At 37.6% G+C, this 18081-nt stretch overlaps 1 protein-coding gene across 3 annotated transcripts in view; it reads right to left on the bottom strand.

The window, feature by feature from the left end:
- The window catches only part of LOC150076514 (trafficking protein particle complex subunit 11-like), a gene marked incomplete at its 3' end in the record, with an annotated part of 510629 nt that overhangs the window by 161021 nt on the left and 331527 nt on the right, over positions 1-18081 (bottom strand). For all 3 annotated transcript variants that reach the window (XM_090388020.1, XM_090388018.1, XM_090388019.1), the window contains 2 exon segments: positions 9523-9595; positions 16010-16142. In XM_090388020.1, coding sequence (XP_090244146.1) covers positions 9523-9595; positions 16010-16142 — 206 coding nt within the window.

Genomic DNA, 18081 nt, shown 5'->3' with positions numbered 1-18081 from the left:
CCGCAGGCACCTGGGGTGGATGGGATCTGTCCAGTTATATTAAAGGAGGCAGCAAAGGAAGTAAGCACACCCTTAGCCATAATTATGAGAGCTTTGTTGGACTCAGGGGAAGTACCCAAGGACTGGAGATGTTCCAATGTGACCCCAATTCACAAAGGAGGATCAAAGGGCGACACAAGTAATTATAGACCTGTTAGTTTAACTGCTGTTCCCGGAAAATTAAAGTAGGCACTGGTTAAAGAAGCACTGCAGGATCATCTAGACAAGACTTCAGTTATAGCTCAGACACAGCATGGTTTTGTTAAGGGGAAGTCTTGCCTGACCAATTTGATTGGATACTATGATGCAGTCACAAAAGAACTGGATGCAGGGAATAACTTTGATATTATATACTTGGATCTTAGAAAGGCTTATGATACTGTTGCACATGGAAGACTGCTGCACAAATTGGAGTAGTGTGGCATTGGAGGCAAATTGCTGCTATGGATAAAGGGGTGGTTGAGGGGGAGAAGACAGAGAGTGGTAATCAATGGACACTGTCCATCATGGACTAATGTTATTAGTGGAGTCCCTCAGGGTTCAGTATTGGGTCCATTATTGTTTTCTGTATTTATAAATGATATTGATGATGGTATATCTAGCTTAATGTCCAAGTTTGCAGGCGATACGAAGGTTGGCAGGGTTGTCAAGGACACTACTGACACCATGCTACTGCAACAGGATCTGGAAAGGTTGAGCAGATGGGCTGAGAGGTGGCAAATGAAGTTTAACATTGACAAATGTAAAGTACTACATATGGGAAACAGCAATCCCAGAGCAATGTATCAACTCTGTGGTACTACACTGACAGTGGTAGAGAATGAAAGGGACCTGGGGGTGGTTGTGCAGGCAGATATGAAGTTTTCTGAGCAGTGTAGATGGGCTGCAAGAGTAGCTCATGGTGTATTGTCGATGATATATAGGAATTTTTCTAGCAGGGATAAGGAGGTGATTATTCCCTTGTATAAGGCAATGGTCAGGCCACACCTGGAGTATTGTATACAGGTCTGGAGGCCTCATTTCAAGAATGATGTAGAGATGTTGGAACGAGTACAGAGAAGGGCAACAAGATTAGTGAATGGAACAAAGGGGTGCTCTTACGAAGAAAGGCTTAAGTTTTGCAAATTACAGTGTCTGGAGACTAGGCACCAGCGAGGTGATCTGATAGAGGTGTATAAAGCCTTGAATGGTTTGAGCATGCTCAATGCTGATGGGATTTTTCCTCTTGCTCAGAATAATCACTTGAGAGGGCATAAATTCAAATTGAGGAAAAGACAGATGTAGGATAGACGTGAGGAAATTTGCCTTTAGCCAGCGGGTAGTTGGTTGGTGGAACAGACTTCCATCCCTTGTCGTAGAAGTAGATAGCCTAGATAAGTTTAAGGCTCAGCTGGACAGGTATTTCGAACGAACAGAGGGGTGAAGTGGAAGTGGTTATTTTTTATTTATTTATTATTTTTTTTTTGGCTGATGCTGCATATGCTTGCTTTCTGGCATCAAATGCCTCTACTAATGCTAATGTGGTATGGATGATATTCAGTTTAATATATACAGGAAACCTACTAATACGATAAGAAGGTTAGCAGAGTTGTTAATGACAGTATGCTGCTGCAACAGGATCTAGAAAAGTTGAGCAGATGGGCTGAGAGGTAGTAGTAGTGGCATGTGATGCAAGAAAGCAAGTGTATGAGCTTATGCAGCATCAGCCAAAAAAAAAAAAAAAAAAAAAAAATTACAAAACAATCCCCTCTAAATGTTTGTCCAGTTCCTCCTTAAATTTATTTAACCTATCAACTTCCACAACAACAGATGGAAGTTTGTTGCAACAATTAACCACCCACTGGCTAAAGGCAAATTTCCACATATTTATTCTACATCTGTCCTTCCTCAATTTCAATTTATGCCCCCTTAGGTTAGTAATTTTCCCCTTAGGTTAGTAATTTTCCCCTTAGGTAGCAAATGAAATTTAACATTGACAAATGTAAAGTACTACCTATGGGAAGCAGTAACCTCACAGTAACGTATCAACTCTGTGGTACTACACTGACAGTGGTAGAGAATGAAAAGGACCTGGGGGTAATTGTGCAGGCAGATATGAAGTTTTCTGAGCAGTACAGACGGTCTGCAAGAGTAGCTCGTGGTGTCTTGTCATTGATATACGAGAATTTTTGTAGCAGGGATAAGGAGGTGATTATCCCCTTGTATAAGACGATGGTCAGGCCACACCTTGAGTACTGTATACAGGTCTGGAGGCCTCATTTTAAGAAGGATGTGGAACTGTTGGAACGAGTACAGAGAAGAGCAACAAGATTAGTGAATGGAACAAAGGGTTGCTCTTACAAAGAAAGGCTTAAGTTTTGGAGATTACAGTGTTTGGAGACTAGGCACCAGCGAGGTGATCTGATTGAGGTGTGTAAAACCTTGAATGGTTTGAGCATGCTCAATGCTGATGGGATTCTTCCTCTTGCTCAGAATAATCACCTGAGAGGGCATAAATTCCAACTGAGGAAAGATAGTTGTAGGATAGATGTTCAGAAGTTTGCCTTTAGCAGCGTATAGTTGATTGGTTGAAGAGACTTCCATCTTTTGTTGTGGAAGTTGATAGCCTAAATAAATTTAAGGCTGAACTGGACAGGTATTTGGAATGAATGGATGGATGAAACTGGAGTTTCCCCCCCCACTTTGGCTGATGCTGCATAAGCTTGCTTTCTTGCATCGTGTGCTTCTACTAATGCTAATACTGGCATTTTTTTGTATTACAATAGTTACCATCCCCTCACTTATAAAAGGTTGATAATCCTAAATCAGTTTCTTAATGTATGTAAATTCTCTACTTCTGAATCTCCTTTGAACACTGAAATACAAGCATTAACAAATTATTATTATTAGCCATATAGTGCAAGGAAGCATGAGGCTTATGCTGCACCAACCAAAAACAATTTCCGAGTTACCCTGTGAGAGAGAGAGAGAGAGAGAGAGAGAGAGAGAGAGAGAGAGAGAGAGAGAGAGAGAGAGAGAGAAGAAAGGAATCACCAAGAAAGAGAAGAATGATGATATCCGCTCAGAACCCTGCATGTGCCAAGCCTATACTCGCCAACTGTGAGCCCCTAGGGTTAACTAGAGTCCAAAAAAACAGTGGTTATCCCTTATCAAAAATAAACTGTATAAAAGTAAAAGCAAAAAATCAGTTACATAATTTGATACCTATAAACAATAGTAATGTAATAAAAAAATATTTTATTTCTTTCCCATACATAGAACAATGATATAACCAATTGAACAAAACTTTTCAAAGATGCAGAATTTAAAATAGCATCAAAGCCCACGAGAAAACTACATGCGGTTCTAAACAATCACTGTTCGATATTCTTTTGCATTCCAGACAAAGGATTTTTTCTATAATATATCCTGTAAAAACTGCAATTCTTCATATCAAGGTTTAACGCCATACAATTAGAAACAAGGGTTAAACAACATACAGCATTGGTACTTGCTTCTTGTTCTTCTGACTCAGAATTAGCATTCCACGCAGCTAATGAAGGACATACCTTCCTGTTTAACGAAGCAAAGATTCTTAATATTCAACATAATTATACAAAATGATTAATAGCAGAAACCCTTGAAATAAAATTGTATCAAAACTCGATCAATGTGCGTCACTCCATTCCCCTTTTCAGACATTTGGTCATTCATATGCATGCACCAAGACAGCAACTAGTCTCTTACCTTTAAATTTTGTCATACATTCCGTGTTGTACTAGTCTGCGATCATGCCCTTTGTCAAAAAGCTTGGTCCACTTCAGGATAGTATTGTAATTACATAATATTCATATTCGTTTTTATTTACTGATGCTGATGTCTTTTTGCCCTCGTAAGTATACGATGCTGATGTCTTTTTGATGCTGATGTCTTTTTGCCCTCGTAAATCGGTTGGAAATTTAATCTATTTTTGGAGTCGAAGTTTTGGGGCTCTTAAACTATTGATACCAAATATGTTGGATCATCGATTTTCCTTTGGGTGTAAAGAGACATTTAAGTAATTTTACTATATTCATTTGTATAACAGAGTGTCGATATGGGAGCATTTTACAATAAATTACTGAAGCAATCCTCTTATTCATTTTTAACTGATAATTAATAAATTTCTTAGTTAATTATTATTTATTAGTTCATATAATATTAATTTAAATTTACATTATTTCTTACCAATACAAATGCTCTACAAATAATAAGTTGTAACTTACAAAATCTCTAGCTTAATTTAAAAATAAGCCAACAAACATGACTAAGACAAACTATTTGTTAAACACAATTTAATATGTTAATTAATCAAAAATGTAAAAATTTTCAAAAAACCTATTGTTCCCAGGAGCTAATAAACACTTGACCCATATAACACTTTATTTTTCATCCAAACAGTTCTAGGTAGCATTCTCACTTTGCTTTCTCTTTTCACTCATCTGAACTACACAGTAAAAAGCACTTCTACAAATCATTGTTCCAAACTATAAAAACTGAGAACACATAACCAGAGCAACAACATGCTTGAGACTGTCAAGTGTGTTGTTGCTCCAGTTACCAAAAGCAAAACCTTTGCTTTATTTTCCCTTTTGGACTTATAAAGCACATTAGCTTCTAATCTCATATATAAATAAATAAATAAATATCAGACAAACAGTATCAGTATGGATTGTGTGCATCACTGGATGGGCATTAACAGAATGTATGGTAACTGAGCATTAGGTATATCGAGGCTAACGAGGTAACGAGGTTATTTATTGATTTGAAATTATTGTTTTTCTAAAACTTTTGATTTAAATTTAGTAGTATAACATTATTTTGTGATTTTCTGATTAATTTGGTGTATTTATTCTTTACTCGGCCTTGTAATTGCATAAAAGTATCGGTAAAGGTTTCCACGTGTTTCAACTCCGCTAACCGTTCGTAATTTTCCCGCCTTTGTGATACGATATACCGTACTAGATAGCGTTAGTTGAACTTCGTTAGCAGTTAAATTGTACGTTTAAATAAATACATATAACGACTTAGATTACAAACGTAATATAATTAATTTTATTTAACATAATTAATTATACATATAACCACTTAGGTTACGTAACATAAATAATTAGTAAAAACAAATAATTAATACATAACTTGATACGAAAGTTATATAAAGGGATTTCGCAGATAACACTCGTTACTGAAACGTAAATATTTCGTAGATAACACTCGTTACTGAAACGTAAATATTCCGTAGATAACACTCGTTACTGAAACATAAATATAGCGTTATAACTGTGTTTGGATACAAGTTTAGGATTTAATTTTGTACAGAAATTGAAATTTTATTGAAAGTAAATCTAAATCATGACTCAAACCAGAGCAGCAAAGCAAAGGGCTCAAGCTAATGGGAATGCTGTGGCCCAGGGGAGAACTGAGGGGGGCAGTTGTCCTCTGAATCACAGCCTTGTAAGATGCACTATTTGCTTGATGTTTGCGGAGCAGTCAAGTATGGGACATGATACTGCCATGGGGGATGTCTTTGTGTGTGTGTGCGATGCAAGGAGTGTAAGGAGATAAGGCGACAACTCAGCGTTGTTATGGGCCTATATGAGAGCTTGAAGGATAGGGTGGATGCCCTCGAAGGATTACAAGTGAGGGGCCCATCAAGCTCTCAGCTGCCCACACCAATGCCAGAGCTTGCACTTGGTCATCGCGGAACACAGCGGCAACCCCCAAGGCAGAATGCGCTGGTCCCAAAGGAACTAGTAGTTGTTGGTGACTCTATTGTCAGGGAAACGGGAAACATGCTTTGTAAAAAGGATAGGTGGAATAGGACCAGGGTATGTCTGCCAGGGGCAAAAGTTGATGACGTTGTAGAGCGGATATCATCTTTTAAGGGCACAAAAGGTGATATAGTTGTACACGTTGGCACTAATGACATTAAGAGTAGGAGACCGGCGGAATTACTTGACAAGTACAGGTCACTGATGAAAAAAAGCCGTGAATTAGGGTTGAAATTGAAAGTGTCTGCAATTCTGCCCAGACACGATAGGAGGGAGTATATGATGAGAGCCCTGTCAATCAATTCGGCCCTAGAAAGATTGTGCAGGGCTCAAAGGGTAGAATTTTTTTCAGCCTGGTCTGTACTTGTTAACAGGAGAGACTGCTTCTACAGGGATGGGATACACTTAAATAGAAAGGGTGCAAGAATGTTTGCTGATGCTATCGAGGCAATGTTAGGTGGGTCGGAAAACTGCTAGATTGGGGGGATACAAGGACTAATAGATTAACAGTAGCCACTGGCAGAGGTGAAAGTGATTCTTGCACTGCTTCTATTGGAATGAGCCGCAGCCTGGAAAATAAGATGCAGGATATTTCAGAGACTGCTGGGAATCATTGGGGTACAAGTAAACACATGGGTTGTGTTAGGGTAGCTAAGAAAAAGAACAGGTGCATGTATACTTGTGTGTACACCAATGCTAGGAGTTTAGTAAATAAATTTGATGAATTTGAGGTATTGCTCAAAACATCAAAGGCAGATATTGTGGGGATTTCAGAGACGTGGTGTCACACAGATATAAGAAATGCAGAACTGGAATTTGGGGAGTACAATGTCTACAGAAAGGATAGACAGGATAGGAAGGGAGGAGGGGTTATGCTACTAGTTAAAAAACACATAAAATCCAAGGAAGTGAAGCCAGTCGACATCGCTGGACAGTGCAGTGTCGAGTCAGTTTGGTGTGACATAAGCATTGGGAGATCAAAATTGAGAGTAGGAGTGTGCTATAGGCCTAATGACTCTGATGAGTATAATAAGAAACTGTTCGGAGAAATAGAGTGGGCCAGTAAATCAGAGAGTCTTATAATGGGGGATTTTAATTTCCCAGATATTGACTGGAATTTGGGGGCTGGTCACTCACACAGTAGCAAGGCTTTTGTGGATTTATTGGATGATTGTTTTCTACATCAGCATGTTCGGGAGGCAACTAGAGGGAGTAATACTCTTGATTTGATTATCAGTAGTGATTCTTCATGCATTAAGAATCTGCAGATAAATGAACCACTTGGTGGCAGTGATCACAGTGTGCTGAAGTGGGAGTTACTCAAAGAGGTAACTACCATTAGGGGTAAAGGGAAGGGGTATTGCTTTCGTAAAGGCGACTACAATGGACTGAGACAGTATTTAAATTCTATACAGTGGGATCGACTGATGATATTGCCAACAGCAAATTCAAAATGGGAAGCATTCAAAGAACTTATCGTGGAAGCTACTAGGCTTTACATACCAACTAAGAAATATTGTTCAAGGTTTAGGCCTAAATGGTTGTCAGATGAACTAATGAGGCATATGGCAGAGAAGAAAAATGCATGGGATACATACAAATTAACACGTGACACGGACGCCTATGATAGATACAAGTTGATCTGTAACCAAGTTACAAAGGAGGTTAGGCAGGCGAAGGCAGATTACGAGAGATCCTTGGCAAGGGATGCGAAGAAAAACAGCAAAGAGTTCTTTACTTATGTAAACTCTAGAAGGAAGGGGATGAATCAGATTGGTCCACTTGAGATCGATGGGTCAACTGTTGATGACCCTGCTCGGGTAGCTAACAAACTAAATGAATATTTTGCATCGACATTCACACATGAGGAGTTATTCAGCGAGGGGAATGCCAGAGGTGTATTCAACTCTAGCAGTAAGCTAGAGAATCTTGTAATAACTGAGAGCAAAGTGGAGGAGAAATTGTTGAAGATAAACACAAGAAAGGCACCTGGGGTGGATGGGATCTATCCAGTTATATTAAAGGAGGCAGCAAAGGAGGTAAGCAAACCCTTAGCCATAATTATGAGAGCTTCCTTGGACTCAGGGGAGGTACCCATTGACTGGAGATGTGCAAATGTGACCCCAATTCACAAAGGGGGATCAAAGGCTGACACAAGTAATTATAGACCTGTGAGTTTAACTTCTGTTCCCGGAAAATTAATGGAGGCACTGGTGAAAGAAGCACTGCAGGATCATCTAGACAAGACTTCAGTTATAGCTAGGACACAGCATGGTTTTGTTAAGGGGAGGTCTTGCCTGACCAATTTGATTGGATACTATGATGCAGTCACAAAAGAACTGGATGCAGGGAATAACTTTGATATTATATACTTGGATCTTAGAAAGGCTTTTGATACTGTTGCACATGGAAGACTGCTGCACAAATTGGAGCAGTGTGGCATTGGAGGCAAGTTGCTGCTATGGATAAAGGGGTGGTTGAGGGGGAGAAGACAGAGAGTGGTAATCAATGGACACTGCTCATCGTGGACTAATGTTATTAGTGGAGTCCCTCAGGGTTCAGTATTGGGGCCTTTATTGTTTTCTGTATTTATAAATGATATTGATGATGGTATATCAGGCTTAATGTCCAAGTTTGCAGACGATACGAAGGTTGGCAGGGTTGTCAAGGACACTACTGACACTATGCTGCTGCAACAGGATTTGGAAAGGTTGAGCAGATGGGCTTCGAGGTGGCAAATGAAGTTTAACATTGACAAATGTAAAGTACTACATATGGGAAACAGCAACCCCAGAGCAACGTATCAACTCTGTGGTACTACACTGACAGTGGTAGAGAATGAAAGGGACCTGGGGTGGTGGTGCAGGCAGATATGAAGTTCTCTGAGCAGTGCAGACGAGCTGCAAGAGTAGCTCATGGTGTATTGTCAATGATATATAGGAATTTTTCTAGCAGGGATAAGGAGGTGATTATTCCCTTGTATAAGGCAATGGTCAGGCCACACCTAGAGTACTGTATACAGGCCTGGAGGCCTCATTTCAGGAAGGATGTAGAGCTGCTGGAACGAGTACAGAGAAGGGCAACTAGATTGGTGAATGGGACAAAGGGGTTCTCTTACGAAGAAAGGCTTAAGTTTTGCAAATTACAGTGTCTGGAAACTAGGCACCAGCGGGGTGATCTGATAGAGGTGTACAAAGCCTTGAATGGTTTGAGCATGCTCAATGCTGATGGGATTCTTCCTCTAGCTCAGAAAAATCACCTGAGAGGGCATAAATTCAAATTGAGGAAAGACAGATGTAGGATAGATGTGCGGAAATTTGCCTTTAGCCAGCGGGTGGTTGGTGGGTGGAACAGACTTCCATCCCTTGTCGTGGAAGTTGATAGCCTAAATAAGTTTAAGGCTCAGCTGGACAGGTATTTCGAACGAACAGAGGGGTGAAGTGGAAGTGGTTATTTTTATTTATTTATGTTACTTTTTTTTTTTTTTTTTTTTTTTTTTTGGCTGATGCTGCATAAGCTTGCTTTCTTGCATCAAATGCCTCTACTAATGCTAATGCTAATGCTAATATCAATCTTTGTCAACCCTTGTCAACCTTTTACCAATGAAATTTAGTCTTTAAAAAAAAAGATTTAAAAAAACTCTTTGAATAATTGAAAAACAGTCTCATATAAAACAAATACAAAGACATTATACCTGAGATATATCTTTAAGGTTACTTGCTGATCAGCTGTGAATATTTTGGAAGTAAAACCAGCTTTACATTCAACTAAAAAAAAAAAAAAAGTTTATTACTACGAGATCCATATGTAAAAAATTAAAATATCAATGAAGAAAAGTACCAAAATCATACTGCCATGCTACCTTAACAAATTGCACTGGTATTGGGCAATGGATGATTGAATGAATAAATAGTAGAATACCAGATATTCTACTATTCATTCATTATGCTTCTACAGGTAGTCAGGTAGTCATAATGAGGATGAAGTTGAAGAATTTTATGAAAATGTATTATGCCTTTACAAACAGGATGACTACCATTAAAAAAATTGTAATGAGAGACTTCACTGCAAGAATTGGTAAGAATCGAAATGGGGAAATATCTGTTGGCCCAGATGGAACTAGAAAAGGAGATCACAGAGGCAACAGACTAAATGATTATGTGGAGGAACAAAATCTGTCATGAACTCATTCTTCAAGAAAAAGGCCCAACGAAAATGAATGTGGAGCCTTCTTGGAAGTACTAGTTAAATTTACTTCATAGTGACAAACAATGAAGCAATATTCATTGAACTATCAGTTACTGAGAGCAAAAGGTGATTGCAGGAAGAATGAAAAAAATTGGTCAAGTCAACTAAAGTGAAAATCAACCCTAACCAACTATTGAAAAATCATCAAAACTTTTAACTAGAACTGTCCAATCGTTTTTGTGTGCTGCAAGACCTTCCTGACAGATATTTCAGCTCATAAAGTCATTGAGACTATTGTGGACACTGCCTATGCCATTGCACCTATTTGTATCTGGTTGGTTTTGCTTGTAAAACAAAAGATGCACAAATAGGTGCATCTTTTGCTTGTAAACCAACCAGAAAAAAAAAAAAAAATTCCCATGATGAAAAAGCAACGAGAAATGAAGCAAAGTGGTAACACAAGAAACAAGGTAAGATATGTAGAAATGTACATTTGATAGCATGAACAAGGGCTGTAATGCTCAATACATTCTACATTGATATCAATATTTGTAAAATAATAAGAGATGTTTACCTCAATATAATATGTAGAACACTAACGTATGATACTCTCCAGAAATTAAAATGAAAAAAAATTGAAAATCTTACATTACAGTAACAAATAATTAAAAATCAATTGAACACAATTAAAAATTAAGTAAAAAATTAATTAAAAGTATTTTAATGAAAACATTGCAAAACGATTTTCCTTCCTGAAGTTGACAACGCTTTTCGACCATATGCCATGATCACAGGAATAAAAATTCAGTGGTAGCACGTTGTGTGTATGTGGGGTGGGGGGGTCATCACCCAACTCATATGTACTTGGTTGCAAGCCTGCGACAATGTGTTAGAACTCGTGTGAACGTGTCTTGACCCTCCTGATAATGCATTCAATATGTTAAAATGCCTGTTTTTTTTTTATTTATGAGGCCTGTGCTTCATGTCGCAAATCTATGGAGGTCTTCGATACAGACCAATCACTAGGATGTAGATAATTTTTTAATTTGTCACGAAGTTTCCTAACCTGGGAAAGGTATTTTTGTTTATTAGAATACCGAGATCTTAAGGCAAGTTTAACTATATTACGCGAGGTGGCAAGTGCTAGTTGCTTTATGCCCAAAATTTTATGATTTAAATTGACCCTGGCAAACTTCAGAACAATTGTTTGTTTGTTATTTGGTTTTTAGGAGCATTAGCAACTAAGGCCATATTGCTACAGGGATATGCGGTGGTCATTCCCTGACCTTTCCACATCCTCCGTATTTGGTGGTCACAGGCTCAAACCCTGGTCTAATCAAGAAGCATGTGCTACGCACTGCTGCTCCTGCCCACCTGGCTATGGAGGCATCTGGAAAAGGCTGCCACATGTCCCTGGGAAGCTTTGACGATCCCACCACGCATATTTTTGTCATTCAAAATGTCGAACTATAGTGCTCCAATTGCCAAGTTGTCTGGTGAACTGACCTTTTCTGAAGTTCCAGACACAAGTTTCAAGGAACCCCTAGTTATGTTGGAGAAAAACCTGGAAGACAAATTTTCCCCTATTCAAGGACCTTTAAACTCTACTCATACTTATAATGACTCCCAAGACTCTGAACAAACTGGTAGTGCAGCTATCCTTGACTATCTCTTTGGATTAAAAGCAAATATGCTAGATGCTTTTATAGAGGGCTACACTTATGGTTGTTGAGATGTCCAAAACTTGGAACAATATGGAAAGGTTAGTGATAGATTAATTATAGAGAATGAAAAGTTCAGAACAAAATTAAATGATCTTAATGTTGAGAGAAAACAACAAAATGTCTTACCAACCATTTCGGCTCCCACCTATGCATGTGTGGCTGCCTTAGGCACTGGCAAACAATCTCAGAGTCATGTTAACTTACTGGATGTTCAAACAAAGTACATACTTATAGTTAACTTACCGGATGTTCAAATGCAAATAGTAATTGTAAAACTAGTGAGGAAGTTAAAGCTGAAATTTCTGAACACCTTAAACCTGAATTTAAAAAATTAAGGATTAAACCAATGAGAAAAATAAGAGACAAGGGCATTTTAACTGAAACTGATAACGGTAAGGATCTTAATAAACTTAAATCATGCCCCAAGTTCAAGGAGCTAAAATTTTCTGTGGATTCCCCCAAAAAAATTAAACCCAACAGTCATAATTTATGACATACATAAAGATATCAATGACCCTGATTTTCTGGAGGACTTATTCAATAAAAATCTTGTGGATCGTGGGATTACCCAGGAAGATTTTTAGTCTGTTAAGGTTCATTTTAAAATCAGATCCCAGAACAAAAACAATCAACATTGGATCCTTGAGATTCCAAACAAAATTAGGAAAGTGTTTTTAGAATCAAATTGCAGGGTTTTTATCAAATTGTTCCCTTCCATGGTATGAAGGATTTTTACACAGCATCACAGCATCTTAAATGTCTTAGCTATGGACACTCGGCTAAAAATGCCAAGTTTACCTGCGGACATTGCGGTGACCAGGGTCACCAAATTCAAGATTGTCCTAAAATGGAGGAACCTGTTGTCTGCCCAAATTGTTGGCTTAAGAAGAGGAATGTGGACCATTCCTTCAAGGACTTTAAGTGTCCTGAATCTGTAAAAGCCCAAGAGCTAACAAAAATTCAGACCGACTTTACTTAACTCTGAAGTGTCTCATGTTTATACTTTACAGTTAAACTGTCAGCGATCTTTATCGGTTCTAAACGACCTTTCTAAGTTAATGGTCCAACACAAACTTCAACTTTTAGGGTTACAAGAATTATATTCCTATAAGGGTGTGGTCAAGGGCCTCCCTCTCATCTGTCACATTATTTCCTCAAACCCTGTTATGGTCGGTGATTGGGGGAACATGACTACCAGAGTCTGGGCTGCCCTGGTGGTTGCTGACCCCCTCATTAGTGTAACAAAAATTTCGAGTCTTTGCTCCACTCATGCCGCATGTGCATGCTTGGAAGGCTGTTTCAGAAAAATTTATGTGATCTCATTGTATGCTCAATGCAGTCAGGCCGGACAGGCCATTGAGCAATTTCTAAATTATATGGAAGACGTTCTGAACCATCTGTCTGGTTTTCCCATCATTTTCATCTCTTGGTCAATCCTATATTGACATTACCCTTTCAAACTCTGCTCTTGGTAATGGCATTTCCAGCTGGCTTAGCCACACATCGTGGTGCTCAAGTGACCACAATATCATCACCTTTACAATCAGTCACCTTTACCAATCAGTCACAGTAAAATCCTAGAGCTATCAAGTGCTGTTTTGACTTCCCACAGTTTAAAACAAAACATGTTGATTGTAATAGCTTTGATGTAAAGGTTAGTGAGCTTATTTCTGAAGAAATAATTGTCCAACTGGGCTCTCTTCCTGCAGATATGCAGGTTACCAGTGTCCAAGAGATTCTAAACAGTCTGTGAGACCACTCTAAAAAAAGAAAAAACGGAAAATGAACTGTGTTCCATGGTGACCCCAAATCTCACTATTCTCAGAAAAAACTTACAAAATGCTTGTCGTAATTTTCAGAGAGCAAAGAGAGCTAACGGCCCAGGGCTGAGATTGACAGAGTTGGTGAGTTGTATAAATCCGGCAGAAGGAGTTACTTCAATACCATCTTCCAAGAGAAAAAAAAACTCACCTGAGCAAGGTTTGTCCAGCACAACATAAATGAAGATGTGGGGATTATCCTACAAACAAGATTCATCCCGGTGATGTTTTCTCATCTATTATTGTGAATGGTAATGAAACCCTGGACTGGAGCTTGTCAATTAATGCCATTTTGGACGGATTGCTCCATGATGAAACTGCCTCCTGTGAAAACACCATCCAAAAAAGTATATTCGTTTGCTGCCAACATTAGTTAACTGTCCTGAGCTGCCAAGATTAGTTAACTGTCCTGAGTATTATGCTGACTTCTCCACCTATACGGAGAAAATGTATAAACAGAGGAAAAGAATTCTTACTCCTGAGGTTCAGTAAAATACTAACTTAATGTTAACTGATAGTAAAAGACTGCCGTCTATCGGTTGGTTGGAAAGACTTTACTGGGTTTTTTAAATTTTCGATGGAAGGGTTTACGGCCCTTTCTATTGTTTTGGAAACTAGAAATTGTAACTACTCTTTTGAAGTATAAATCTTTGAAACACTCAGATGGTTGTTGGGGACTGATCACTTTGGCTTGTTTGTAGACTGTTTCCGTTTTTGGATTCTTTAACTTGATGTATCGATCAGTCTGTTGGACTTTGAAGCCCAGTGTTGATTTTGTATCATTATCATTGTCAATAGCCTTTATGTAACATTATCATTGTCAATAGCCTTTATGTATCATTATCACTGTATATAGTTGCTTTAAATTGTACACAATGTATACTGTTACCTTTTAGCGGTGGACAGGGGGAAATCCTGGAGCCCGCAAAAATTTAATAAAATACTTTGAATACTTTGTTTTTTACTAATATTTTTAAGTGATTTTTATTGGAAACTGAACTTTCCACCTGCCAAGGTTGATGAACATTACTTGAAGATTAATTTGAAAATTATGTTTTCAAATTAATCATTTACTGATTTTGATAAAATTTTGTAATTTGTTCTTTCTTAAATAACTGAGTTAATTGAAAAAATAAAGACTGCCTTTTACGTAATCGGCACTGCTGGCACCCTTATGTTTAAGGCAGTACAGTAGCAGGAAGAAGGTAGCCATGATCTTATCAACCAGTCTTGAGTGAATGTCCAAGACTGGTCTGAGGTGGGCCCCCATGAAATTATAACACACCACTGCACAAAACAAGCAGTAATCAATGCCCTAATTGACCAAGGTATAGATAAAGCTTATGTCAATATTTTTTAATCAATATGTGTCAACAATGATGAAGTTCAGATCAACATAGAAAAAGGCTCCATACAAGGAGACACTATCTCCCCAAAACTATTTTCTGCCTGTTTAGAAGAAATTTCAAGCTAAATTGGAATAATAAAGGAATGAAGATAAATGGAGACTACCTGAATCACTTAAGATTTGCAGATGGTATCTTTCTCTTTGCCAATGATCTGGAAGAACTGCAGCATGAAAGCAAAAAGTTTGGTTTGAGGATCAATATCAAGAAAACATAAGTTATATTTAACAAATTTACCAGACCAAAGAAAATCATGCCTGATGGATAAGAACTACAAGAAATAGAATGGTATGTTTACCTTAGACAAGAAATTTCAACAGATGGAAATACTATGATGAAAATTGCACAGCGCATAAAATTGCGCTTAATTTTATCAATGTATCCTCCCTGTCCTAATATATGATTATGAAACATGAACATTGAATGCCAAAGCTTTACAAAGACTGAGGGTCACACAGACCATAACCAAAAGAGACCGAAAAACAAGTGCATGGATTTTCCAACAAGCCAAGATGTGTGATATAATTGAAAGAACAAAGCGCTTAAAATGGAAATATGCTGATCACATATCATGAAGAACTGATGACAGATGAACCAAACGAATTTTGGAATGGATACTGCTTGACTCTAATGCCCAAGAAAAAGAACAAAGATGAGGTGGTTTGATGAAATTGTGAAATTTGCCAGTGTACAATGGCAACAGAAAGCTGAAGACTGCAGTTGCTGGAAACCTGCTGAGGAGATCTTTATCCTGCAGTGGAGTGACAATGATGATACAGCACCCAAACTTTGAGTTGTGTGGATTCTTGATTATCTTGTATTTGTAATACTAAAAATATTGAATAAATAAAACAGATAAATAAAGAAACCAATGAGCAATAACTGTAGAATTAGTACATAAAACAAATAGATATACAGAGTATAGACAATTCATTTCCCCAAGATTCAAGCTTAAATTCTCAATAAGTGAATATGCATCAAACCTGAAATAAAGGTTGTTTATCATCTGTATTTGTAAAAAAAAAAAATGCAGCTATACTTACTGAATGGTATTACACAGGCCATCTGAACAGTAAAAATCAACATGTTATCCCTAGACATTGTTAACTGCCACTGTTTTTCAGTTTCTATAACATCTTCTTCAGTAATACCAGAGAGTGGAAAAGGAGGAATTCCCTAATAATTAAATTATATATTATTTTAAAACTCAGGAATATTGCTTGTTATTGTTAATAATACTAACAATTCTACAGTTTGAAAACTTCCTATGCTTTTGGAGTTTCTGAACTAAAGAACTTTTTACTATTCCATATAAAAGGAGAGCAAATGCTACAGTTCTTATCATCTTACATAATTCTTATCATTTTATTTACTATTTGTTACTATCATCTAATTATTTACTAATTTCTATCCAAATATAATATATATTTGGATGCTGTTCTCTACCATTCAATGATTGACTATTCACGATATGGCCATGATTGGATTGTATATCATACTTTGTCATTTACTGGTATAACAATAAAGATTATTTTTATAATCTTAAAGAAGTGTGATAAAAATGAAAGAATTATGTGGCTTATTTAGTATCAGTACTAAAAAGGCATAATGATGCGTGGAAGTTCACTATTCTGCATCTGGCAAAAAAAAAAAAAAAAAAATTCTCATCAAAGAAGTGTCTATCCAATCCTTCCTTGGATGTTTCCGCTCTTTACATCAGCTATGCTTGCAGATTACTTTTTCAATATTCCACAACATGCTACCATATCAAAGATAATAAACTACTATTCTTCCCTAGGATTTTATAATTATACTGTTCTGATTCTTGTCTCACTGAACCAGTGCCAACGTTCCTCCCTCAATTAATCCCTTTTATTAATCCCCTCAGGGAACTTACATTTTCAATCAAATCCTCAAAAAGTGAATAGTTACTAAGCCCTGCAAACCACATCTAAGCCACACTTCTTTGTGCCATCTCTATACCATTCTTTAGATACAATCTCAGACACGGATCCAATATCCATGTGTGATCTCACTGTTTTACAGAGAAGAGGAATAATGATTCCCCCCCCTCTCTCCTCTTGTACAGGCACTCCTCAACTTATGTAAGGGTTGCATTCTGCAGAACTGTGTGTAAATCGAATTTTATGTAAGTCGGAATTTCTCTAAATGCTTATGCAATACTCACACAAGCACGCTTGCTGAATTTAATTGAAGCAAAAAAAGAAATGTTCCACGAACATGTAAATAGAATTATTTTTTCCCCATGCAAAGGAAAAATTACAAAATTGTGCAATTACAAAAATTTCAAAATTATAAAATTACAAAACAAAGTGAGGGGTCAGCAAGTTTTACTTTTCGAGCATCGTTGCCAGAATCAATATCTCCAGCTGATAAGTACACCGCTGCAGAGGTTGAGGGCTGTGGAAATTTAGAAGGGGTTTTTTTTGAACACAACACAACTTCTCTGCTGCTGCAGAATCGGCACTGACAACTTCACCGCATACTTTAACATTGTGGAAACCAGTGTGATGCTTGAACCTATTAAATCACCCACTGCTTGCCATGAACTTGACTTTGGGTTCACCATACTTATCCGTAATATCTTCATGGTACTTGTTGCTTTTGCTTGAATGGCCATTAGACTCAGGGGCACTCACTTCTGAATCTGATTTTTCATCCATATTATTAATAGCTTTTCCATCTTCTATATAGAATCTGAATGCTGTTTTGTGATCACTGTTGATCCTTTAACATGTCCTTTTATATGCGCACTGTCCTTTGAAATAGCATTCACTGTTAAAGCAGCGAGACTTAATTCCCATGCAATAGATGACAAACTTTGTTCTGCTTCGTACTTCTTAATCATTTTCATCTTTAAATCAATTTTGTTTCGTTTCCTAGCACCGCCACCACTTGCACTTTCCATTGGTCGTTTTCCCTTCATTATTGTAATAAGTAAATGGGAATGAAGAGAAGATTCTGAAAATTTATTTGTTTCTTATATGCTTGAAGATTTCAGTGAAGGGAAACACATTTCCCCATAAAGACCCACACAATTCCAGTTATCAGGATTATTGCAAATGCAATAAGATCGAGTTTACTACCTGTTTAT

This window comes from Mastigoproctus giganteus, chromosome 13 (assembly GCF_048544385.1).
Source record: "Mastigoproctus giganteus isolate SK-2022 chromosome 13, ASM4854438v1, whole genome shotgun sequence".
NCBI classification, from domain to species: Eukaryota; Metazoa; Arthropoda; class Arachnida; order Uropygi; family Thelyphonidae; genus Mastigoproctus; species Mastigoproctus giganteus.
Note: the sequence above shows the minus strand (reverse complement) of the source record. Positions and strands in the feature narration are given on the sequence as shown.